The 26,353-nt window shown below is 49.1% G+C and overlaps 1 protein-coding gene across 1 annotated transcript in view; it reads right to left on the bottom strand.

The window, feature by feature from the left end:
* The window catches only part of Shrm (shroom), a 161,874-nt gene extending 136,041 nt beyond the window's left edge, over window positions 1-25,833 (bottom strand). The window contains exons 1-2 of the mRNA XM_076530083.1: window positions 24,721-25,833; window positions 4,657-5,145 (exon numbers count right to left, since the gene is read on the bottom strand). Coding sequence (XP_076386198.1) covers window positions 4,657-5,145; window positions 24,721-24,875 — 644 coding nt within the window. The 5' untranslated portion in view covers window positions 24,876-25,833. The remainder of the gene's footprint in view (window positions 1-4,656; window positions 5,146-24,720) is intronic.
* Window positions 25,834-26,353: the final 520 nt, after the last annotated feature.

The following is a 26,353-nucleotide window of genomic DNA, read 5'->3' as shown; positions in this document are numbered from 1 at the left end:
TCGGGACAGAGAGGACGTCTACGAAAGGAATCGACGATAGTCGAGAGAAAAAAGTGGCTCGGAACGGCGAACAGGGTCGTTGACGATCCAACGAGTAGTTCACGGGAACCCTCTAGGAAGCCATCGAGGACGAAGCTCGCTTTTCCATTTGGCGCGATCGAAACGGAGCGCAGGTAGTGGAAAAGAGTCGCAGAGGTCGTGGAGCGCATCCCAGGCCGTTCGTTGGCCTTTCCTCGGATTTGATTTCCTTTCGAATCCACGCCGTGTATTCCCGGCTCGTCCCGTGCAGGCTGCCGCGATGGAAACTGGACTGACTGGCTTTAACGGCGCGTCTTAAGCTCATGTCGGTGGCGATGGTACGCGCGTTGCGCGTGCACGCGCGTATCCCGCGAGCCGCGCGACGGTGTGCGCGATGTGCACCGAGCAGAGAGTCCCTCGAGAATGCAAGCGCGTCGAATCGTCGTGCGTCAAATAGAACGCGACGAGAGAGAGACGCTGCCCGCGGATACCATTGTGGCCGGTTGCATAAACCCGCCATCTTGGTATCCTCAAGGACGCTCGTCGAATCCTAAGGTCAACGCACTCGACTCGCATCGGGTGCCCTCCACCTCCTCCGCTTCGTCGTCGACTTCTTCTTCTTCTTCTTCTGGACTTCTCCTCTTTCCTCCTTCCTTTTCTACGCCTCTCTTCGTCTCCGTTTCTCCGCGCGGCCGCTTTCCTTCTCGTTTCTCTCCTTTCTCTCGCTCCTACTCTCGCGGCAGAGCCGGAGAATCTCATCTGGCCACGAGCGAGATGTCATTGCCATTAATCCCGCCGATACGGCCCTGGCCACGTTCGAATGGAGCCTCCAGCCTCCTTCCTCGTTTTCTTCTTCTTCTTCTTCTTCTTCCTCTGCTTCTGCTTGTCCTTCCTGCGACCTCTCGTACAGAATGATAAACGTAGGATATATTCCACAAGCCGTATAAAGCACTAGGTCGTTCCGGAGGAGGCATTTAATCTGGGCCGATTAGAGCGAAACGGTCTTCGAGGCGACCGCGACATCGTGGCTCGTCGAGCGTGAACGAACGTTGGTCTAGTTGACTTCGAAAAAAAAAAAAAAGCGAAAACGGAGTAACCGATCCTCTCGCTTTCCTTTCAGCGTTCCATTCCGTTTCGTCATAGTCAGTCTGTACGCTCGTTTCACCACGAATTTTCTCCAAATATTTTCACCGAGATCAAAATTTGTATTTCTACGATTTACGAGCGGAAGGTTTACGGAGCGGTGAAACGACCATCGAGGTTCCTTCGAGGGCAGCACACCGAGGGCCTCAGTCGGTGACCTCTTATCGAGGGAACCGACCTCGGCGGTCTGAGGTCGACCCGTGGAATTGCCCGGGGTGGGTAAGGAGGTGTTAAAGCCTTCGAAGTAGCCGTGCGAACGCGCGGGGACAGGTAAATCCTTGTATCCGAGGAGCCAAGGTGTGCAAAAGAAACCAGGAGAAAAATCGGGAGCCGGGACGGAGAAGAAGCAGAAGAGGGAGCGTAAGAATAAGAAGAAGACGAGGTAAGAAGGACGTGAAATCGACGATGCAAGAGCTGACCCCGGCCATCTTGGCCCGCGGGGTTATTCTATTTATAACCGGGCCCTAGCTATATTTAGCTCGCGAGAGCCTGCAAGAAAGCGAACGACGGAGAGAGTTTAAGGGCGAGGCGAGGAGAAAGAGAGTAGAGAGAAAGGCCCAGAGTTAGTTGGACGGTTGGGACCGAGGGAAGGGAAAGCTGGTCCCAAGAGGGCCCCGAGAGGATTCGAAGAGGAGCAAAGAGTCGTCCGGCGCGAATGTATCGGTAGCCCGCCTGACGAATACATTAACGCTCCGAATCCGGCTATCTCGCGTACCTTATACCGTCCGGTACACGCTTCTATCCGCTTCGATGCAACGCATTCTCGCGCTCGCACCTGTGCGCATAAGTAGGCACAGGCCGGTCGACTAGTATCCACGAGCGTAGATCGTGGCTGGCGAATAAACGCGTGAGAATACGTCGTTACTCGAACGGCTTTTTCAGATGGCCGTGCAGGATAGACGAACGCGCGTGTACGCGAGCGAGAACGGCCACGACAGGTATAACACCTCCCGGTGTCGTACGTTGCGTTTGACGCGAATATATACCGAGACGTCCGCCTCCGATCGAACGATATTCCTACGAGATATCGCTTTGTGGAGTAACGCACGCGATACTTTTCGCTCGTCTAGTCAGCTAGCACGACTAGTGTCATTGTTTATGCTCCGACCATTAATAAAGCACCGCGCAGAGATATGAGTGAACGTTGTGTACGCGCGTGCTAGCATTTTTCCTGGTCCCGTGCTTATCGATTCACGGTAGACTCCTGTCTCTCGATCGTTGTGTGTAAACTCGTTTCACGCCGAGAATGTCCCCGTGAAGAGCCGAGGTACGTGTCTATTCGAGAGAACCTGGCGCGAGTTACTTCCTACTGTTACTCTCGAGTGTGTGTTCGTTCGAGAGCAGCTTTTGGAATTTTTACTGTCGGTTAGACATTGACCGTTCGAGTGCCACGCATCGCGCTCTCGTTCCACGAGTTTACCGCTTCGAACAGTTTTATATCCTCGAATTTAAAAAACGCGTAAAAGTCCCGGATCGTGAAACTCGATAAATGGACGTCGGTCCGCGAAACGAGCGATTAGTTTTCATCCGTTTCCCGGTTACCTCTCCGGAGGAGAAACGTCTCCGAAATTCCAGGATGCAGAAAGTGAGCGGAGCAGCAACGGGGAACCGCGATAGACAGCTGGCCGTCTTCGGGGCGGCAATATACCCGTGTCGGGCTATCGAGGTTATCGCGGTCTTCGTCGTAAATTCAGAACCCAACAAGCCTACTGCTCGCCTCTCTCCCTTTCTTTCCTTACTTCGCGCTTTCTCTGACTCGTTCGTGGATCGCTGACGAACTCCGAGTACATCGGTATTTCGCGAACCGCGGCCTCGGATTCTACGTACAGCACGAACAGGGTCTTATACGAAGGACCGGCACGAAGAGGGTCTTATACGAAGGGCCAGCACGAAGACAACCATATATCCCGGACGTACATACTGGCCGCATACCAGTCGTGGACACGTACAACCGACGTAAGGAGCTGCCGTCTTACTATACCCGCGATAACCGGACGTTCGAGGGGGCAGCCGTCCACGTTAAATCATCTTAGTCGAGAGTGGTTTCCTCTCGGTCGAAAAATCGAGGTTACACCCCGCGGCGTCCATCTCCGAAGAAAATTGTACGATACGACGAGCGCTTTCGTCGGAGAAATAAAACCGAGCCGACGCTCGTCGCGTGTTTCATAATTCCATCGAATGAATTGGCATCGAGTTCTGTCGTAACGCGTGCCCGCTTGCATCGCGTCGGCATTTGCGCGCCCAATGACTCGGCGCGAAGTCTCGCCGACGAGAAACAATTCTGCCTGACCGATGTTCGACGAAAGTACGTCGGCTTGTAATACAACGAGGCTCCTCTCCGTCCTTTCTTCCCTCGAAGAAATGGCCGGTGTCTTCGACGACGCGGAAAACGATGTTCAACAAAATCCCGCGTACGTCGTCCCCTCGATTAACGAGACGAGAGGCTGTCTTCGTTCGGCTCGTTTCCACCTCGATGCATTGTACCGTAATTTTCTGTTTGACGATTCAATGTGTACGAGGACGAGCGGCCAACGACTCTGGCCGTTTTTACCAATGGCGTGTTACGACCGACAGCGCTAAGCGTGCCGCGGGCTACTCTCCGCAATTCCCTTTTTAGATCCGCTGTTTGTACCCGGGAAGCGACTTCCGCGAACTTGCCGCGACATCGTGGACGTATGGTCGACAAAAAAGACCGATCGTCTAACCGTGCCTCGGGCATCGATTTCCTGACACAGGAAAATCGACGCAGAAAAGCGGAGACCGCCTCTGGGTATAAATTGTTCCGTGAAATTAGTTGTCCGGAGACGAGCGCATCAACGCCGTTGAACGCGGGGTAGATAACGCGAAAAGCTCGAGGTGCGAGAGATTCTTGAATGACTAGATGTTTACTTTGTATCGGCTTGTTTTTCATGCCATTTTCCATCTTCTATAAATAATCGCATACCCTTAGTCATCTAAAGAAGACGTCGGTATGACACGTCGTTAGCGTCGTTCGCTATCTTCTTTCTCTTAACATGCCTCGGAGATATTGCGGGTTCTGTCTACGGTAAATAGAGTCCCAACAATTTTTTCCTTTCGCAAAAATATTTTGTCGCTGAGAAACGTTAGAAATCCCGATACATTTGATCGAATGATCGGTAATTTTTTTATTAGTTTCGAAGTTTAATTCGTTATTGGAATCCTACAGAATCGATTAGCGAGTAAAAAGAAAATTTGCAACATCGCTAACATCTGTGAGTCGAATAATAAGTTACGAAGTAAGAACGCAGCACCGTGTAGATCGAGTTTCCAATCGCATTAGCCCCGAAACGCGTTCAAAGAACTCGCTGTTCGCAGCGACGTCTCGAACAAATTAAATTAATCTCACCGGGTATCTGCGGTCTTCGTAGATCGAAGAGATGACTCTGTGGTTTGCGCGAGACGGCGTTGAATCGGTATTTTCCAGCTGGTCGTACCCAGCGTGGCGATTTATTTAATTATAGAATTTTCACTCACCTTCTTCGACGTTGGCGGCCCTGCTCGTGCGTCTCGTTCAACGAGTGCCTTCGTCGATCGCGATTTCGTTTCTTCGGGGTCTTCCCCTCGCTGCCGTAGATCGGCCCGCCTCTCGTCAGGGTTCCAAGGTCGCTCAAGGTGGTCTTCTCGTGATGGTTCACGCTGGCGCATCGTTGTCGATCGTAACCTTGGGGCTTCACAGAATTCCCGTGGCCGGTCTTTCGAGCGCCATTGTAAGCATGATGGCGGCCGTGTTCCCTCGGCAGGCTGCAGTAAAGGTTTTGCGAGGTGTACACGGTCCTGCCGCAGGGTTTCTCGTTTCCAGAATTGCCAACGAAGCTGTTGCTGTTCGTCTTCGGCGGAGAGGACGCGTCCTGGCCTTGGCCCTTCGAGCCACCGCCCAAATGTTCGCGCAGCCATTTGCCCAATCCTCCGCCACTGTTACTGTTGCCGGTCTCGTGGACCATCGGGTTGTCGCTGTTCTTGCTTCTGAAACAAGTAAAACGAGTTGAAAACACGCGAACCAATTTATACGCGCGTTAAATCGAGAAAAATTGCGGTTTTTCGACGTCGGAGAGATACTTTGACGACATAGTTCTCGAAACGCCGAATATATCGGCAAGGGCCACTTCGGACGACAAACACCAGACGGTGTCGTTCCGGTGCATCGGAGCGAAAACAACAGTTCGAAATGGTTGAAAAGAGGGCGGAAAAAGGGAAATGAACCTCTTAGGATCGCGAGCACGCAGCTTGGAAGTAGAGAGACGCACAATAGAGACGCAATAATGGCCTCGGTCCAGCGGTTTCGATTTCAGCGTCGAAGCCGGCGAAGAATGGTCGTGTGCATGTAACGAGACAAAAAGCGAGGCGAGGAAAAAGGAGCGTGGAGGGCCACAGAAGACGAACGAGAGGCGAATGAATGGCACACGGCCTCGGGGGAATCAGGGCAACTGCTTTATAATAATAAGGACCATGCAGGATGAAAGAGGGACGGAGAAAGAACGAGGGAAGGGTCTCTGTGTAGTTAGGACGCGGTGACCTTGGCAAGGTCATCGATACCTCTGGCCATCGCTGCTAGGAGTCGCCACCGCTTGGCTTCGTCCTCTCTTACCATTGTCCGACGACTCTTCCTTATCGATGATCCTCTTTGTGTTCCGTACTCTATTATTCTAACACAATGGCGAATTTTTCCGCCGTTCTACCTTGACTAATACGCAACTCGCTTTCGGTTAAACAACGCGAAAATAAACTTTCAGAAAAACATGTTTACTCGCCGATTACCATTATACACGGAAGGCAACTTCTCTACGGAACATCACGACAGTTGGAATGATTTTTCGAAAGTCACGTAATTTATTTTAATATATTCTTGGAAGTATCTCGGCGACCACGCGCTCGCTTCGCCCTTTTTCGAAGTCAACGGTGTGTTTTCGTCGGAAAAAGAACAGTTTGAAAATATAACAAAAACTAATGGCGCAGTTAAAGGTTAATTACAACAGAAATTAATTAGCCGCGTGTATCGGGGTTACTTAATTGACCAGCAGCGAACGAATCTTAGGCATTCGTGATAAGAGGACAGTCCAGCTCGTCGAAAGGCTAATCGAACAACGAAATCTCGACCCCGACCAGATGGTAGAAAAGGAAGGAAACGAGAAGGCAGAGTTCGGCAGAGAGAGAAACGCGGAGGAAAGAAAAGGACAGAACGCGTAAGAGGTAAGAGCGGTAGCATCGACCAGGAGTTTCGTGATTCTCCGCGTATTATCCAGTGTGTTACGCCACTGTATAAAATTCCGGTTCTGCAGCCCCCTCCGAGGAGGCCGTTCATGTACCCGTTCACCCCCCACGCTGTTATCTCTTCGAGTTTTTTTCCTATCTCTCGTTTTTGTCATGGGCCCAACGCGAGTCGTTCCTCGGTCCCAAAAGCGAGCACATTATCAGACAGCGGTCCCGAAATTTCGCCTCGGCCAATCAACGGCCTCGTCAGGTGTACGGGGATTCGGTCGTGTATCGACAACGAACAACCGAAAGTCCCTATCTGCCTCGCCTAACGAGGAGGAAAGTGATAACGCGTTGAGCAATATCGTGACAGCCAATGAGAGAAAAGAGTCGAAACGGAAGGGCAATGTTTTTGAAACGATCAGAGGTTTGCACGAATAAACAACGCTTCGTTTACTGCGTGCCGATGTAGATTTTCCGTACAATTCTCTTACTTTCTTTTAAATTAACGAGTCGTTGTGAAAACACGTTGCAATTAAAATTATTTGAAACTCGATTCTTTCATATTCTAGACTTTCGAAAGACAATGTTGCATACGTAACTTTTTATATACCTTCACTATTAACGCGCTGATTGACACGAAGGAAAAATTGCAAACAGAAACTTATGGTAGCGTGTCTGACTAGGTATGTCAGTTTTCACTGTGACAGCGAGAGTGTCGGTCGTTTACTTAATTTATAATATATTTTTGTAGGATAGAAAAAATGTAATCGAGTGTTTTAAAGGGATAAACGTTGCTATAAGACTGTAGTTAATTGAAGTTCTCGAACAAGTGACGGAGCTACGCTGATGCAGACTGCAGCCCGAAAACAACTTGCTCACTCCGAAGAGTTCAATTCTCTTTTTGCCACGTTTCGTTCCGTGTATTTCGTTCTAGTTTATTTGGAGACACGTAGGACCCTCTCGCGATCCGAACTGGTCCAATCCACCGACGAGGAGCATTGTTCTAAAGCAGCAGCTATCGTGACATCCACGAGCTACGAGGAATATCGTTCAGCGTAGAAAGTTTCGAAAATGATGTCTCTCGTTAACCAGATATAAGTGCTACTTTTGATATCGATAACGCATGAATAATAGCTCGAAGACAAATTACCGAAGTCATGCATTAAACATGATTCACGAAGCTTTCCGCTTCATCGAACTATATTTTATCACTTAAAATGACTCTGATGACTAAAAACGTGTGACTTTCTCACCGTGTACTATCTGCTTTTCTAGCACAAGAATGGACAAGCTATTTGTCAATGCGGACACGGGTGTGGCGAATGAGAAGTGAAATTCCAAACTCGCAGATATTCCGTTTAAATGCGATGCAAATTATTGAAATCGTTCGAAGGCGCGTTGATCCAAATATCGAGAATAATTGGAGAATTGCAAATTACAAAAGGTAGGAGGAAGAAAGATAAATTGGAGTAGAACGATTTTATGGTACACCCTGTATACGTTTGCCCTACACCTTTTCGTGGCTGGATGGCCTGGACTTGGGCTGGTTCTCGTCCCTCTTACTCTTCGTCTCGCTCGCCAGCTCTTCGGGTTTTGTGTGGCTCGCTTCGCGAGATCCTCCGCTTCTTCTTGTTTTCTTCGTCGTCCGTACTCGCTCCTCTCCGTCCCTCCCGTGTCTCGTTGCCATTTCTTTCCTCCTTGTAACGTGCCATCTCCTCTTCCCTCTTTCCACGACTCCGAGCGAACGCTTACCTTTCCTCGACCGTGTTCCTGTCCCAACTGTCGCTTTGCATCCTTCTCCGCGTCGATTCGCGTTTCCCAGATCGAGCCTCGAATCTCGACGAATAATCGAATCCGCTCGATTTCCTTTATTTTTTCGCCGAGCGTTAATCGCTAGCTGCTGGATCATACGGAACGCGCAAGTAACTTCGCACGATCCGACAGATCGATTCGACCCGAGGAGCTGAAAAATCTTTGGCGTGAAATCATCGACGCCAGCGTGATAAGGGAACTCGATTTACCGGGTTATTTTTGTCGCAACGATGCCTGTTCGCGGCTTATCGATGGACAAGCTCGTTATTAATTCGCGCCTGGGGCTCCTGGAGCAAGGGAGATTCACGAGGTGCTCGAGTTTCGACGGAAATTGAAAGCGTCCAACAACCTGTAGCTTCTCTATTTTCGCCTTTGAATCGCCTTTTGATACGGTGCAATTTACAGTAGTTGCTAGGTAATTTGATGTCAGGAACGCTTCGGTGTTTGTACTTATTACTTACACGCGAATAGCTATGCAACGCGTCGAGGATATAACGCTTCCCTAACGAGTTTTGCTAGATTATCGAAACGGTCGATAAAACCGTTACCAAGAGAGATGACGAATTCCGAACAAACACGGTCCCTCTGGCATTTCGGTCGGATCCAGACTCAAACGAAAAAGTGAAAGTTCCTGGAACCAATATCGTTCCAAAGACAAAAGATGAGGCAAGACAAGCGGGGGAGGAACGGTTTGTTGGCGTTTCGTCCGAAGAGGAAAGGCAAAGACACGCGAGGCCGCGTTCAAACACGAGCCAGTTCCTGACTGCTGAATATAATGCGCACATTATATGTGACCGCGTACCTATTTGGCGAAATTCAGCATCGCCGTGACGGTGGTCGGCGCCTTTGAACCCCGCGCCTTCTTCAGGGTACCATCGCGGAAGGCCACGAACCAGGACAATGCACCCGCTGTCTCTCCGGTTCAGAGTACAAAGACTCCAGCGTGTCCTCTCTGGTCGGCTTATCGATCGTGATCGACGGGCACGCTCGTGGACCGTTTGCTTTCACGCAACGGACATTGTTGCGTGCCACGAATTCACGGCGCGTGCACCTCTTCGTGTACCGGGTTCGTTCGCCAGATGCCTCGGTGGTTCAGGGTGCCACGATGGGTTGAGGTTACGCTTTCGAATTACGTCCAAGATTATGCTCGCAAGGTATAAAATATGAACGTTACTACATCTGTTGAAATTTTGCAAAAGCAAGGAAGAATTTTGCAATTTATGAACGATACAGATTTCGTTATATCGTCCAGTCCCACGACAATGGAACTTCTTTTGTTCACGATCGCAAGAGTCCAGCGTTGCGACAGTGACTTCTGAAGTCTTCGAAGTTACGACACGAAGTCCGGTATCATCAAGTTTCTTCCAGTCTCCAGGACAAAAGCGGTGACACTTAGTGGCCCGAAATCCTTGACCGGGACAACCGAGTACATTCTCTCGCGAGACATCGGGACCAAAGGGTCGAGCAGACCTGGAGGTTGGAACGTCGACAGATCCCTTATCTCACGAGGGACGAATGTTCGTTCCGGGACCGGCGTATCCGGCGTTACTAATGTCATGGCTGTTGTGACAGCCACCGAACGCGAGGATTTTAGGCGCGCCGGAATGTCGGACGGCAATAAACCGCTCTGGAGGTTCGTAATTACGGTCAGGACGGGTCACGATCTGTCACCGGTGTCGTGAACGATTCCTCGGTTTCGCTCGGTTGGTTATCTAGCGAATCAGCGGGATGCCGTCCCATCTTGGCCACGATATTATATCCCGATCCACGGAAGCGTTCGATTCCAGTCCAGACGACGTCCACGCGGATGCGTGCGTTTAATGGGTAATAGTATACGCAGGAAAGAGCGAACGTTATTAACCCATTACCGCCCACCGATCGTCGCACCAGGATATGTAACTCATCGAGTCTGGAGCGCACCATAGCGGAATCGCGTCCGTTAATAGGTTTAAATCGTCGCGCACGACAAACTGTTATTAGCTAATCGTGCAAATTAATCAGCCGGGGATATTTTAAGATAACGTGCAAGTTCCTGTGGCTTTTTTCAAGGAACGTAACGAGACGATGACGAAGGATACACGAGCGTGCATGGACAACGCTTGACTGCGTTTTACAGATCAAAGATAGCAATTAGGAAGGCCCGATGACCGTCATTTTTGTCGAGCCGTCTCTCGCCGAGTATATAACCGTTATCCTTTCTAACGTTTTCTACGACTCGTCGATTATTTTTGTCGATCCGTTACCGAACGAATTGCGTAAAAAGAGTTTCGTTGCTTCTGAGTGTTACATATTTTTTTACAAAGTGCCTCTACAATCTGCTCCGTTTTACGATAAACGATCAGGAAAGGAGGTAACAACGATTCGATCGCGTTGTCCGTTTCCCATTGCGAGCTCCGAACAAAGACAGAGGTCGCGATCCGGATTACTCGTTCTGCTCGTATCCGTTTTCTCGCATGCCGAAGGCCGAAAAAAAGAGGGCGATTCGAGTGGAAGACGAGCGATTCGATTCGACGAGATCGTCCTCGTTATCTGTAAAGTCCCTGGCGACCCTGTAGGCCAAGGGTCACCGGGTAAGGTTTTGTTTAACGGTATCGACCGTCCGTCCACGATGCTAATACCTCTCGGTACACGATCATTACTCGGACGGTTGGGACACTGATTGGCTCGTTACGTCACACGATCTCAAGCTAATGATCCCAACAAGACACCGGATATCTCCGATCGGCTGGATTGTTTCGGTGGAATGTGAACGGGTTGCGCCCGGCGTGCTATGGATCATGCGAGAAAATAGATCTAATTTCTGCGAATCTGGGTTGCCGTTTGCGTTACGTACCGAAATGCAAGGTTATTTGAACTTCGAAGTAACCTCGACGTTCCTTCGGTCCATCTCTATTATTTCCACGATAATTTATAGGGGAAATGGGGTCGTAAAGCTGAGCGCTTGATAACCCTCGAATATTTTTCTAGCGCAGCTTAACGTGTTCGGCGATGTACATACAAAGTGGAAGGTTTGCAACCATGTAATTTTAATCCATTTTTCTTTGCGCGTTATGACATCGATATAAATTAAGATAATAATATCAAATGATCCACCCTGTATATTACGAGCGTTTTACTCGGCAATTTAGCGCGAAGGAGCACGTGGCACGCTAAGTACACGCACACGAACGCATTACGAGAAGGATTCGTATAATGAATCAAGGGAAAGAGTAGCAAAGGGGTAGCGGAGACCAAGGGGAGGCAAAAGAAGCCGAAGAAACGGAGTCAGAAAGAGGAGAAGAAGAAGGAAGGCAGACAATACTTGCCAAGGACAGGCGGTATTCAAATGCGTTCGTCGTTGTTGCTCCTGCCATTGCTGCTGTTGCTGCTGCTGTTGCCTGTACGGCGAAACATTTTTACAGACTACCGTAGCTGCAGGACAACCATTATTTTTTTTCTTTGCTCGTAGGTTAGCTACGAAAGCCTTTTTGCTCGCGTCGTTGCTCTCCTCTTCTCTTTCTTTCTCTTCCTCCTTCTCCGCTTTCTTTTCCAACGTATCCGTATGCCGCAGCGAAAAAACCGACACCCTCGTCCCTTTTCGCGTATATCACCGAGCTTTACTACTCATTGTCGGGAAATATAGCGACACGATGACGCGAGGCGAATTCCTCGAGCGGCACGCCGCCACTCTGAAACGGTCGGCGGGTTTCAGAGCTCTGTGTCGCCGACCCGCAAGAACACCGACCGCGTCGTTAGCGAAACATAATTTCCGTTCGCGCGATTATCGGCGAATACTTCGCACCGTGACGGCCACCAACAGTTCCGATGCTTTCTGGAACTGGTGAACGCCGTGACACAGGATAATGGATCGCGGGAAGACTTTCTTGATAGTTCCCTCGGCAAAAAGGTCTTAAATTAAAGTTAAATTGTTGCGAGTCGTAGCACTCGTCCACCTACTGTTAAGTGGCGCAATGAAAAGATGCAACGTATCTCGCCGAAGGCAGGAATAAACGACGCCGACTCACGAGAGATCTCTAAACGCACCGAAAAACGATCTCGCGTAGACGCACGTTATATGAACTCACAAAGTTGCTGCTTGTTAAACGAAAGTAACATAACTGGTCGCATCGCGCAGTGCGTTTATCCAGAAGCGTTTAATCGTCGGCCTTAATTGGTGCGTGATTCCGCGGATATTCACCGGTACAATTAAACTACGATTTTGCGACAGTCGTAGAAAACATGTGATCAGCGTACTCGCGCTGGGACTGCCGGTTCGATTTGTAAAGGTGCGAAGCACCGTAGGAGATAAAGTTGCGTGCGGACGCGTTACCTCGTCGAGGAACGTGCAATTAGCAGGAATGTAAATAAGGAAATTATAATTTAGAAGCGGATGATCGCGAGTGCTCGTGGCACAGACGCTGCTCCACCTCCTTAACGAGTTGCCGTGTGCGATCTTTTTGCGCAACCACGAACGACTCGAGTTTTCATCTTACGCGATCGCGCACCCTCAGGAAAGTGGACGCGCATATATTTACTGTCAAAGTATGAACTCGAGAGTTCTTTCGTCGCGGAGCCTCCTACGTATAATTACGCGCACCAGGTCATTCGAAGCACGATCTTGACGCTTCCGATTTGTTCACGCGGATCGAATCCAGTTTGTACCTTCTAACGAGGGCCTCGAACGACCTAATATTTCAGATAAGGTTAATTTTCCGCATCTTGATCGCTCGATGTCCCTGAAGTAAGACACTTTCGGCTCACTAATTGCAACAAACTACAACGATCCTAAGCACACCTTGCGTGTACTATACTATCACGATCAAGGTCGTACATTGAACGCACCCCAGCGTTCTAAGCGGAGAAAGTCAGGATTCGATTTCATCCAGTTTAATCCTGCGCCGGTGCACCCGGCCGTACCTAGCTGGCAGGCTCTTAAACTGCACGGTTCAGTGTTTTCCTAGACAGCTGGAAACAAAGTTAAGGCTCCCGTGCAACACCCGCTATCTCGAAGTTGGTAGCCCGAGACACGTCCGAGAGCAAAAGCATCGAGACTATCGCGAAGTCGACGGGCGGTCGTGAAAGCGTCGCACGACCGATAAAGCCGCGATAATCGTCTCTGCGAGCGGTCGTGGGCTCCGAGCGTTCGCACGGAACTCTGGTACGTACACGGCCGCGAAATGGAAGCATAATCGTGGAACAATATGCAGGAGGGAAGCGTGTATCGCTCGAGCGGGATGGGAGCCGCTAGCCACCGGCTCAAGTAGGCAGTTACAACGACACTCTATGTAACTACGAACACGTAGTTGATGTACATACGTTTCCGTGAACGTTACACGCGCCATGGGTGCACACCGTGAGCGTGTGCAACGCGGCACGATATAAACATACGTGTCTTATGGTCCCGCGGTTCACCGGCGGTGCATGACGCCGTACACGTGTGTACACGTACGTACACACGAGTCCGCGATGCTCGTTGCCGACCGATCGTATGCAACTCTCTACGTGGGCTCGTTATGGTTTCTCCGGCTCGATAATGTCCGATTGCGAATGATCCCGCCGTGAAATACGTAGCAATCATGCTGCCGCGATATACACGACGGTATGCGCGGCTGGTTCTAGTCGGCAGCTTGTACACGACCCCATCGTGCGACCGAATCCGCGACATCCGCGGATTAAGACTTTAGCAGCCAAAGGCACATACTCGATTCCCTTCTTTGAAAAACTGCTACTCGTACTTGGCAACTCGGGATCAGAATTTATTAACATATAGTACATTCTGATCGTCCCAGATGAAGACTCCTCTGTGTCGCTTTTATTTATAAGATGAGTGAAATTCGAAAAGTTGATCAGCATAGTTCGATCAGAGTAAGAAGCTGTACGTGATCTAAGAAGGTTGACTCTCTATTCTAATAAAATATTCATTACTCTCTCGTACTTTCAGGTCATCGGGTCTACACCTGGAATCGCGGTTCTCTCACGGAATTCGATCTGGCGCTATGTCGATTAAGTGGATGACAAGTGGTTGCAGGAGCGACTCTCGCTTCGAGTTGTATTTCTGGAATAACTCTAGTACGGTCGTGATCCGGCACAGTCGGAACAAGCACGATTTCAAGAAACTCTAGCAAAACTTCTCGTTGGGGATGCAACACGAGCGCGAAAGCGAACTTCGGGATCGTGTTTTTGCTCGATGGAACGAAACGATCGAATTCTTGCTGCCTGGAATACTGACGAACGTGGAAATGACGCTGAAGCGGAATTCGCGTCGTATAAATGTCGAGATTTGTATCGCGAGTATATTAAACGACTCGATTTCATTTCTTCCGAAGGGAACGAGTACTTTTTTGCCGCCCATTTGCTCATGAATAAAAATTCGAACTCTTCGAGCACGCGATACGAGTTACAAACGGCGAGTTAATAATTCCGAATGGGAGAAATTTTATGACCGAATAAAACGTGGATAAATATGAAAACTTTCATACCGTAAGTATTATATAGTTAGTTGCATTTCGACGAATGTTTGTCAGCGTCTAATTGCTCTCTTTGCACGCACCAAAAACGATCAAGTTTCTCGAATCGATGAGAAAAGCGCGCTTTCCCATAACGTATTGTTTTGACACACTTCGAGTTCGAATTCACGCTGATCGTGACGAATGCTAATCCATAAATTACGCAGCCGTGGAAGAAGCTCGCACGCAAGAGCGTCATAACGATTCAAAACGGTCGTTTATCGTAGGCAAAGTTCGTTCTTGCGCCAAGTTCGAACGAGGAAGTGGAAGTCGATGATCGAGCGCGCCGACTGGACCGATCGTTCGGGCTTAATGCATCGTGTAAATAGCGCGTGCACGAACCGTCCATGGACGGTTGTGTTCGTGAAAATGATACGTGAGCTTCGAAAAAGGGAGGAGCACGAAACGACGAGGGGCTGATCCTCGACCGCGAAACGGCGATTTGTTTAGGTAGAATTACGCGATGACCCCGACCCTGGGTCGAACCGGAAACACGTTGCTATAGTTTCCGTGTCCGCCAACGAACGATCGAAGCGAAAACTAATGACGCTTCTTCGCCTATGCGAGCAAATACACCACCGTCTTTCTCGAGCCTACAATTTTGCCTGAATTACACGAACTCGCCATCGACGGTGTATCGTTACACTCGTGATTCGCGATTACTCGGCTAAAGCGATTTATTAATAAACCAACGATCTAACTAACGCCCGTATCGTCGATCGACGCTAGGTAATCGACGTCGAACAAGCCGGCTGAATCTCTTAATAGCGACAAGAAACGGTGGAACACGGTAATTCGAACGATTTCTCCGTAATCCGGCCTAAATTGCCGCAATGTTGTATCACGTTCTTCCAACTCGTCGAGTAACCGTTGCCGGTTATCATTTTTAATTGAATCAGGTACACGGACATCGCGAACGCTTCCAGGTTGGATAACAGTGCCCGCAAAAGGCGTACCGTGACGCAAGCCAGCCAGCAGCTAGAGGATCGCTCGAGTTAAGCCTCGACCTCGCTGGAATATAATCGACCGGTGTGCTCCATTTCCCGCGAGAGATCGCGCCGATGGGACCGTAGGAAGGGCAACTCCACGTACCTGGGATCCTTTTACGCGACTCGACTTGCACGAGTTCTAGCGGAGCCATGGGTGGAGCGAGGTTCACGAGGTCGGGTCAAACAGACGACTCTAATGCAACCGCTGTCGGACGAGTCTTTGAAATACTCAGGAGAACCTGGAGCACGGAGACCAGATAGACGGATCATCGAGAACAATAAACATATTCGACAATCTTCCCTTCGTAAAATTTTCTTATAGTTTCATTGGCACACTAGCTAACATGGGTCAAAACAGAAACAGTGAACACAAAGACTAATCCATCGAGCAAATAAAAGTGATCATATATTAGAAGTCTGCACCCCCTTTTGTCCACATTGTAACAGCCAATTTCGCAATGAAAAGTGTGAATGTACAGCGAAACCGTTTAACGCTTCGAAGAACTAGTGGAGAGGTCCTTGTGGTGCAGACGTCGTAAAGTGTCCACGTCTGAAAACACCTCGCTGCACAGAAAGAACCATAATCGAAGGGCTACCGTTACGTTGCCACCGACTCGAACCATTCATTTTCCCTTTCTTTAGAATAATTATATTGACGGAAGACAATTGAACGGTCCTTCGCATCTAATTGCACTTGCACCTAGTCTTCTCGGCTGATTGTTCATGATTCACGCATGAATGCCTAATCGCGTATCGGATGCACTATCACGCACAAAAGCATTGGGACTCGTCTGTCAAAGCAGTAACGCAAGAAAAATCCTATTAACCATCGTAATGGGGTTCTCGTTAAGCCGATTGCAGCGCTGATTAGACGCTGGTATAAAATGACACAGTGGAGTAATTAGGACTGGTATAAAGTGACGTATCGCGAAGTATCTCCCCTTGAAAGAGGTCTCAGGTTCTTCGTTACCCAATTGTAGATACGATTTCGCCTCGTAACAGCATCGTAATGAGGGACATCTGGTGTATCATTAACGGCTGAACGCTGCAAAACACGCATTTTTCACCAGTATTTTACTAAAGTTACACCGATTAACGATTTTATGTTCACAACGCGAGAGTAGAGTTTACGATAGATACTTTTCGAAATTTTATTACATACACGATAGAGCTAATCCTCTATTTCTTTCTGGAAAATTGATAACAAACGTCGATACATCGATTGACGCTTTAGTCACAATTCAGGGGTTATTATTTTCATACTCGCAAAAAGCACGTCGCATGATAAATTATATACGCATGTGGCCGATTAGAAAAAGCATAACGTTGATGCCGATGTTTTTCTAAAGAGCGCTTTGACTTAATTCGATGCAGGACGAAGGGTCGGCCGTTGAAAAGAAACAATGAAGAATTCCCTTCTCAAGGAAGCCTGGCTCGCATACATCACTCGAAGCAGCCGGAGTATAAATAATTCAGCCGCAATTACCGTAGGAAACGAAGAGTACCAAAGAACCATCGGCAATTATGAAGTCGAAGGGTAATTCGAAGTTAGTCGAGCGTCGAGCAGGAAATTAATAGAACGGTCAACGAGCCAGGATAGCAAAGCCTCGGAGCAGTCCCCTCGGAAATTGGCGTTGCGAGAGTTGGCCAGATTTATAACATCCACTTAGCTTTTCCAAGAGCACGAGATCAAGACGAATCGCGCGCGGTTTACGCGGCGGTGCGGCTCGGCTTGGCCAGAGAGGCCTCGGTTGGTCCCGTGTCGGCGTGGCGGACCCCCGCGCTTAATAGTTTCCAGTTCGAGGGAGCCTTTGACCCGGGGCTGGCCAATAAATCGCGTCGCGAGACTTATCAGAGTGGAATATTCGTGTTCGAAGCGGCGAACGGTGGCGCAGAGAAGAGAAAGGAAGGAACCGAAAGGAAGGAAGAGGAGGCAGAAGCTTCGGACGGAGAGAATTCAGAGCCGGGTTTGCCGACCGGAGCGCTCACTGACCCCTGACGGCTCCAGCCAAAGCGGACGTCACGAGAAACCTTTACCTTCGTTACCTTGCCAGTATTTAAGGATCTTCCTTGGCGTGCCGTACGTACAGCTATGCAGGCATTTAGATCTTTATCCGATCCTCCCCGTCAGGAGCGAGTACTCCAGTGAACCTGAAATCTCCTCGAGAGCCATTATCGGTTCCCGCGATACTCGCCGCCCGCTGAATCGCCTGCGAATTTCTCCGCTTCTGCCGAGTGTGCCGTAATGGGGAGAGAAACGCGACGCGTCGTTCGAACATTCAGCAGATGCTGCATTTCCCTCGTCGCCGATCAACAATTTCCGTCTATCGTTACAAGACGCTTCGTTAACGACCGAAAGGTTTTCCGCGAAAACCACGCGGCAATTATTCGAATCGTCGCGGTGAGGCGGGGTCAGACGCAGCGCGCGTAATTCTCGATTCTCGGGAAGGTGAGCGGACACGCCGTTCGGGGAGCTTTGGTGCGGCTTTAATCGAACCAGCTCGTTGGTTCTGAGCCAGTTTGTCCGTTATCTCGAGTCATCACTTTCCTTTGAAGACCACCGAAACGACGAAGCCGAACAGGAAGGAGGAGACTCTTCCACGATGTTATTTATCAAGGTTCCCCCGATGTTCTTCGCGATCGGAGCGTCGTCGATAACGGTACACCGTCGTGCGAGTACACGGGCGTGTTATTTCACGCGTATCGTTAGTTTAGTTTCGTCCTGGACTCGGTTATTCGATAGAGGTTGACCGTGGTTACACGTTCTTTTGCCCCCTCGAGGAATAAGCGTTACTTGACGCAACGAGTAATGACGGTAAATTACAGGAACGAGAGTGTAACGTTTCCAGCTGAAATGTCAAGGATACTTTTGAATTTGTTTCTGCTCCGGCTCGTGTCACGACATTGGAAAAATCGCTCCTTTTAAAGCTCTCGTTGCCGAGCTACGATTGCGACAGCTGTCTTTCGCCATTCGAACCGCGGTTCTGACTGCTCGATTTCGCATTGTCGAGAAAACGTCGTGCGGCAACGCGAAGTGTGGGCGTTCGATAAAGCAAATAATCCGTTCTTAGTTAATAGAGCGTTTGCTCGCCTCTCCAAGAATGTCTCGCGAATGTCTGGAAACCGTGCACTATCGGCATGACAAAACGTACAGTGCGGTCTTTCGTTTTCAGACTCGGTAAATCCGATTATGCGACGCGAATTGCTAGCCGGGGCAGACACCGATAATCCCTCAACGCGAATCCGTGTAAACGACCATCGATTGTGTCGTTCGTTCCCCCACATTTTCACCGCTGATCAAATGTAACTCGTTGACATCCCTCGGAATACAGTTGTCGTCGATGCTCTCATTGTGCACAGCACGAACTTCATTGTACGTGGCTTATTCGAGCTACGAAGATAAGTCGACGTCGTTTCCCTCGAAAGGCTAAGCCTCAGAACGACATCGTTTGTGGGATATTCATCGGGGAGAATAGCATAAACTCAAGGGTACAAACGTGATTCGGTCCTAGCCGGTCAATCACATGATGCGTGGCGTTATAATGAAATTTATGAATCAGGGTATTCGAAGACTTGATGTTAAAAATATATTCGGACCGATCGTGAAAACATTGACCGGTTATTACTTAATGGTCCGAGGTCGTTGTAGTTCGCGGTGATACAACGCGTGGTAATATATCACGCGGCGATGAAACAATCCACGAACTCGAGGTACGAAGCGATGAAACCTCCTGTCCTTTCGAATTAAGCGATAGCGTATCAAGAACTGGACTACGCTTCCGGATGAACGATCCAACCGCTCGATCAACGTCAGAATCGAATCCATGCAGATCTGTAACTCGATTATACAAACTAATGATAGACAGCGCTATAACATTTATGGATTATTTGAAACGGAACGGCTGCCCGGAAGATCCCAGCCGTGGATAGCGAGGTGCCAAGTTTCATAAGCACGTCCTTGCTTATCGGTTATCCGGATCGGTCTGTAACCATGCGCGTCCTTCTACATACAGCATATATACGCGGCGAGTATATAAGAGTGTACGGGGGATCGTTGGTCCGGTAGAGAGTACAATGAAGCACGGAACGGCACGCTGGAAACCGTCTAAACGGCTTATCAGACTTCATCGGATAATATCGGTGCCCGAACCCGAACGTAATGGTTATGAGTAATAGCCGGAGATCGTGGCGGCGAGGTCGGATCCGGTGAACCGTACACGGAATACGAGATTCAGATACAGGTACCGAACTTGCCGTTACGCATTATTCAGCTCGCAGGCCCGTTTTCTGCCACCTATTTGTCTATTGTGCCCGGCGACACCAGACGCGACTCCTTTCGAATTTGTTCCGGACTAAATGCAAAATCGCGGAACAATGGCTTGTAAATGTATAATAGTTACCGGTTTGCGTAAGGAGATCTGGGTTCACTTGCTAAGCCGATGCAGACCGCGGTCAACGATATGTTGGGTCATTTCAAAACTTCTTACCGTAGTATTATCTCGCGGTCTCTGCCGATAACCGGTACAAGAAATTTGGCCGTCGAGCATGAAAAACGAATGGGTTCATCACGATTTTGACATTACGGTTAGCGCACAATGGGCTTGCTGGGGTAAATGTCGTTGTACCGGAACGTATGTTACATTCGAATTGTCCTAAACTTTATATTCCGAACAAATCGAGTCCGCGAAATGTACCAAGACCATGTTTCTCGAGCGGTAGTCAATCCGTGGAGAGTACTTTCGCATTTCACGGTTTCGTTTCTCCAACCACACAGAAATTACAGGTTAGTCGAGCAACGTTTCAAGCACTTTTTACTCCGGTTCGAGCGAACGCGTAGATCGAGCCGACTACTCGTCTTTATCGATCAGCTAATTCAGTGCTCGTTAACATGATTTACGTGGACGGAAGTTCCATTAACGATCGATCGGAGCGGTCTTACTTTTCCCTAATCGCGGCACGTCAGAGTCGATCGACCGTAGGCTCGAGCTGCGTGTCCGATTTCTCACGTTCCCGTCGATAAGGCCACGATAAAATACGTACATACTCGCACGGCTCGAAACAAGTGTACTCGTTGACTCGTATGACCCCGCGTTCGATAAATAAAATTCCTCGTGGTTGTGCGAAAGGAAGGGCAGAGAAAATTTATCAGTACTTGTACGAGGACTGACCAATGTAAAAGTGTTTATCGCCGCTATTCTAACATCTAGTAGGTCTTAAATCTCGCGGTTAAAACTCAGTCAGATTGCGGGGAATTTTTCAGACGTTTAATGCCGAGATCTGGCAAGCGTAGGTATGTTCGAACCAACAGCTGGATTAAGTCAGAATCGAGTGGATGCGCGGAGAAAACAGTGTGGGATGATCGCTTCACGGCGAGTTTAATCCCTGCATCTCGAATCGCTTCCAGGTTGTCTGCGTTAATTCGCATTCTCGTTCTATTTCTGGGATACGATTCTCTAGATTCTGGATATCGTCGATAATGTACGTAACGTAGTAATCTCGAGCTTATACGCGATACTCGCTAAGTTTCGAAGGATCATCGTCGTTGGCACGATTTACTATTCATACGGTAGACTTTCGTCATATGGAAGGATATAACGCGTAGCGGTAACCCTAAGAACGGCGAGGAGACGAGGCTGGCCATTCGAAGGTAACACCGTCGAAAACCGCTCGTAAGATGCAGATAATGTCGGACTTTATCAGGCGGGCATCGGTACGACCAATAAATATGCTCGTATGAGGTTGATTGGAGGAAGCGCGATCGCGATCGTCCAAAGCGATGACCAGACGAACGCGAGCGAAGGGGAAAAGAGACCGTGAGGAGGGTGGAAGGGTTTCGAGAGAGAAGGCGATTCATTAGTCGTACAACACGGAAGTGTTCGAACCGAGCACGGTTTCGCTACGTGTATCGGGCCCCGGCCAGCCTGTGTGAGGCCGTTTCTGTATACGTACCACGGAGAAGCTGCAGGGCCAAAGTCGGCTGTTCGTGGACCTCGCGGAGGGTCTTATTATGCGCGACGGGGGCCCACGAACGAGCGAACTCGACGTTTCGGTCGATCCGGCTCAACATTAAAACACGGAATATATTGCGGTAATTCTTTCTGTTCGATTATCCGGCCTGAACCGCCTCGCCAACGTGTTCTTCCTCTTTCTTTCGGTCAACCGAGAGGCTTTGATATTTTCGAAAACTCCTTGTTTTTTCATAGCGAAAATTTACGCGCGAATTTATGGCTACGACGATTTCACCCCTCGGATGCTCATCGAACGATTTCTTATTTCTAAGCAAATATCGTTCCCGACTACGAGATAATACGAATTTCTTAACGAGTAATAAATAATTTGAGAACGCTCGAGTCTTGATTCGAAAATTCCGTATCGACTAAAATTCGAACAAAAAGCTAGATATTAGTTATTTCTTCCCCGTGCACCACCCACGCGTTACCGCGAGCACCGAGCGTGAAATTACAGCGTGATTTAAAACAGACATTTTTGGTCGCGCCAATCGAACTAAAAGGTGTAGGCTCGTGATTTACGATGACACTAGGGAGACTATTCGAGCGCCGAAGTGTCCGAATAAACGATGAATTAATGAATACAGAGGAAAGGGAGACAGAGACAGGGACATCGTAAATTGGTACAACGCGATAACGAGCCGGATCGAAGAAGAACAACGAACGTTCTTCCACGGAACGCTGAGAATTAATAACGCGGTCGTGTTCGAAATAAATCCAGTGCCCGTGCTCAGAAGGTGTTTCTAATGTTCTTATTAATCCTGACCCACACCGACCGAACGGTGTTGCGACCGAAAATTCTGGATGGTTATAAAACTCGTCTCGATGAATTATAGATAGCATACGTTCGATCCGAATACCGCGGGGGGTATCCGACGTTCGAGATTCTTGATTTATAGTTTGATTAGAACTCGTGTGCGAGCTTCGTACTTTCGAAAATTAGGAGAAACGGATGAGAGGTTTTTTAAGTTGCGAGATAAGTATTGCTTTCGACTCCGTAGCGAAATTTTGCACCAAGAAATATTTGGTCGTTTCACGTTTTTTACGACCGTCCTCCATATTTTATGTGTACCATGTGCTATTTTATATGTTAAGGGTATATTTTTCGGTCGCGATTACAATGTTTCTCGATACGGAATTTTGCATCACGCGATATTACGCCCGAGGTGGAAAGATACGCTACTAAAACGTGTATTCTCACGCGTGTTATGAAGCGTTCAATTACAACAGATAGAATCTGAAATGGGGCCGCACAGGCACAACCGGATCACGGTACCTAATATTGGCCGCCTCTAACGAGGAGAACAGAAACACGCGATTACAAATTTATTGCCATTGCTACTGGGTTATTTTCTTACGTGAAAGGACAGCAAAGTGGTGGGTATTTTATGCAACATCGAACGAAACATAGTCTTTATTGTTAAATGTCTTCGGAGCTATCGAAGCGTACAAGGTGTTTCGTAATACGTGCAGTCTACTTCGGAGGTCGACGACGAGCTTGTAACTATTAAAACAAAAATTGAGCAATTCATTATCGTTCGCGTAATCTTCGAAACAGCTTTCGGGTGGTCCTCTCGGAAATACAAAGTTCGTATTAACTTTTGGAGATCGTGAGAAACGCGTAAATAAAATAGTCTTTATTTTTATTAACGAAATGCTCGAACGATGATCGTATTTTGAAGCAAGTCGCGCAAAAGGTAACGCAGTTTTTGCCTCGATCACCGCCCACGCACCTACAATCGAGTTAATATCGCTCGACCGTTTCTCGAATTACAAACGATAATTACTTTTCCAGCCTTATCGCCCCGAGGGATCACGAAGTCGTAAGACAAGCGACTGTCTCGGATTCCACGGTCGACTATTAGTAATCCCGGGTCTTCTCACCGTAAGGACCGCGAATTCTGCAGATTGCTTCTGCTTCCTGCTTCGTCGCGGCTCATTCTCCGGCTGCCGATCAACCGGTATCCCGTTGCTCTAATCCAAGGAATCTTGTGACCCGATGGACGCGCAGCCAACAGATTAGGCGAGCAAGCTGTGCAATGCTCGCTCAGAATTCTCCGCCAACGACCAACGATCTCTGGATGGGTGACATTTACCGATTTACAGATGAGCACGAGCAACCAGAGAAGAGAGAGCGTCTATCGATCGTGGACCTAGACATTGACCCTGTACCGTTGCTTTCGACCGTTTCGACGACTCGCGAATGCTTCTACCACTTGACGTTTCAATTTGAGAATTGAGATATACTGCTATTTAATCGTTCGATTTGTTACGGGGAACTGGAGCAGTATCGCTCTGCCAAAATCAGATATTTATTTCACGAAAGAATATTGACCTTACGCGATTAAAAAATCGTTTGCAACAAATGGTGCAACCTTGAGTTACTAATAATTCGCATACGGTAAATGATATTCTACTCGTCTAATTCTTGAACAATTAGATCTCGGAATGAGTCATACGCTTAAAATGTTTATCGCAATTAGCGATACAAGTATGCAAATTATGAGAACAAGATATCTCGCGATGCATACGCACCCTGTTAATTAATTTGTATATTATGCCAGCCTATTGTATACGGTAGGTTCAGTTTTGGTTCTAATTACGCGTTTATCCATCGGCTCGTGAAGATTCGCAAAAGCATCGAGCGTGACTGTTTCTAACATAGTTTCCTTAAAACCGAGCGTGAACCATCCCAGCTGTCACCTATTCCGGATTCGTGCTAACGTTTCGGTCACGGCTGGTGGAAGTTTTAATAAGCAACATAACGGTCTTTCGATTTTAATTTCATACGTTTAGCCCGTTTCGTGCATTCCGTGCGTTTCATACCCGTCGTATTTTAGAAAGATCGCATCTGCATCGAGACACGTTTCACAAATATAATATTTGATAAATAGGCTGTAAAATAAAAGCACGTTCCAAAAAAAAAATTTATCCAGATTCTTTTCTACGATCGATTCCGCGTGTCCTGACCAACTTTTACAGACGTTAATCCGTGAAGACTGTAATTTTACGGGCCGTGCGTCTTTCGAACAATCGTGTCTGCTTTCTTACCTGTTGCACTGCCTCTTCAGTTCCCGCCGGATACTGCTGCGCGTGCGGATGAACCTGAACGCTCCGCTGCCCAGCGTGTTCGCTCTCTTTTCCCCCTTCTCGAAGATTGGGAGCCACTGGTCGGCCTGCAGGCCGTTCCTCGCGTTGTCATCCATATCTGTCTCACCCTCGGCCTGGAAATCGTTGGCCGAGATTGTCCCGTGGTTGTCCGGCGCGTTCCTCCGGGGTCACTTCACTGCACCCTCGCTCGGCGCGTGTACAGCGACCGGTCGCGGTCTCATGGCAGTGTGTAGCAGCCTTTAACCTCTAACGGATCGGTCAAGTTTCTCGCGACGCGGCTGATCCTCCGTCTTGATTAAGCGAGCATCGAACCGAGGAAAGTTAATACTCTCGACGTTTTCTTTATTGCTCGGCGATATCTGGCCGGTATCTCGAAGGAATTATTCCTCCTCGAGGACGATATCTCGAAGACGCTCGGGCTCGATGAAAAATTCGGCCGGCCGTCGAGTCGTTCCCGATTCGCGGATCACTTATGCGGCTGGCGTAGGCCGAAGCGGATTACATAACGGCCGTCCTCGTATACACACGCAGCGTCCGCGGCGTGCACGCACGAGTCCGCCTCGTGACGGTGTGTTCGGCCGTTCCGGCGACCGGTCTTCTTGTCCTACCGGTCGACTTTGTCCAAACGATCGGCCGATGCCACCCTGCGCCTTACCTCGAGCGCGTCGCCTCGCCGGCTCTTCCAGGAAACGAATTTGTTCCTGGCTAACGGTGCGTCTCGTTGCTCCTTCTCGTCCCATCCAGCCACTCGAAATCTTCACGATTTTTATCCGTGCTCGTTCGACGATTTTCGTCGCTCGCCGACGGGCCAAGTCTCTTTCTCTTTTCCTATTAGCTAAACTGTTACTACCGCCTCTACAACCGAGAAACACGATCCACCGAGATATCCAAGCTCGTTGCCGGTAACTCGCGATCTCGTATTTCGTGGGCCGACCCGGAAGCTTTCGCGCGGACAGTCACGAACGGACGCCATCACGACGCCGAATACCGGTGATTTTCGTTGCCGGAGAACCTCGCGCGATACGTTGCTCACGATCTCCAGCTGCGAGCTTTTCGGTCGACCGGCCAACAACCGATTGCGAAATCACGCATTCTGATTTGGTTCTATCGTTTCGTCGAGCGTGTCGGTATCGCGCGCGCGCGTTCACCGGCGTACCGACGCTTTCCACGAGCGGAAACAGAGTTTTCCCGCGTCGCGAACTCGCCGCGCGACGACGCTCGATCGTTGCCCGCCGACGCGACGATACGAAGTGGACGTTGAACGCACGCTCGACGTGGAATACCGGCGTCGGTGCATCGGTTCACCGTTCGTTCGCGTTCACGGTACCAGCAGCAAATGTGGCCTCGAGTGGTAGCGCTCTGAAGCGACACCTGTGAGGAGGACGCTACCCTCTTCCTCTTCTTCTCGAGCCTTCTTCCACGTCGCTCTGTTCGGCCTCTCTTCGTTCGGTCCCCCTTCTTCCTTCTCGTTTATCTCGATAACGACGGGACCCTCCGTGAACACCCTCGCCGACTGCTTCCAGATCGTTAAGAGGAGGCCATCGTGGAACGTCAGTGAAAGGAAGATGCGATC

Source organism: Megachile rotundata, chromosome 3, assembly GCF_050947335.1.
Source record: "Megachile rotundata isolate GNS110a chromosome 3, iyMegRotu1, whole genome shotgun sequence".
In the NCBI taxonomy this organism is placed as follows: domain Eukaryota; kingdom Metazoa; phylum Arthropoda; class Insecta; order Hymenoptera; family Megachilidae; genus Megachile; species Megachile rotundata.
Note: the sequence above shows the minus strand (reverse complement) of the source record. Positions and strands in the feature narration are given on the sequence as shown.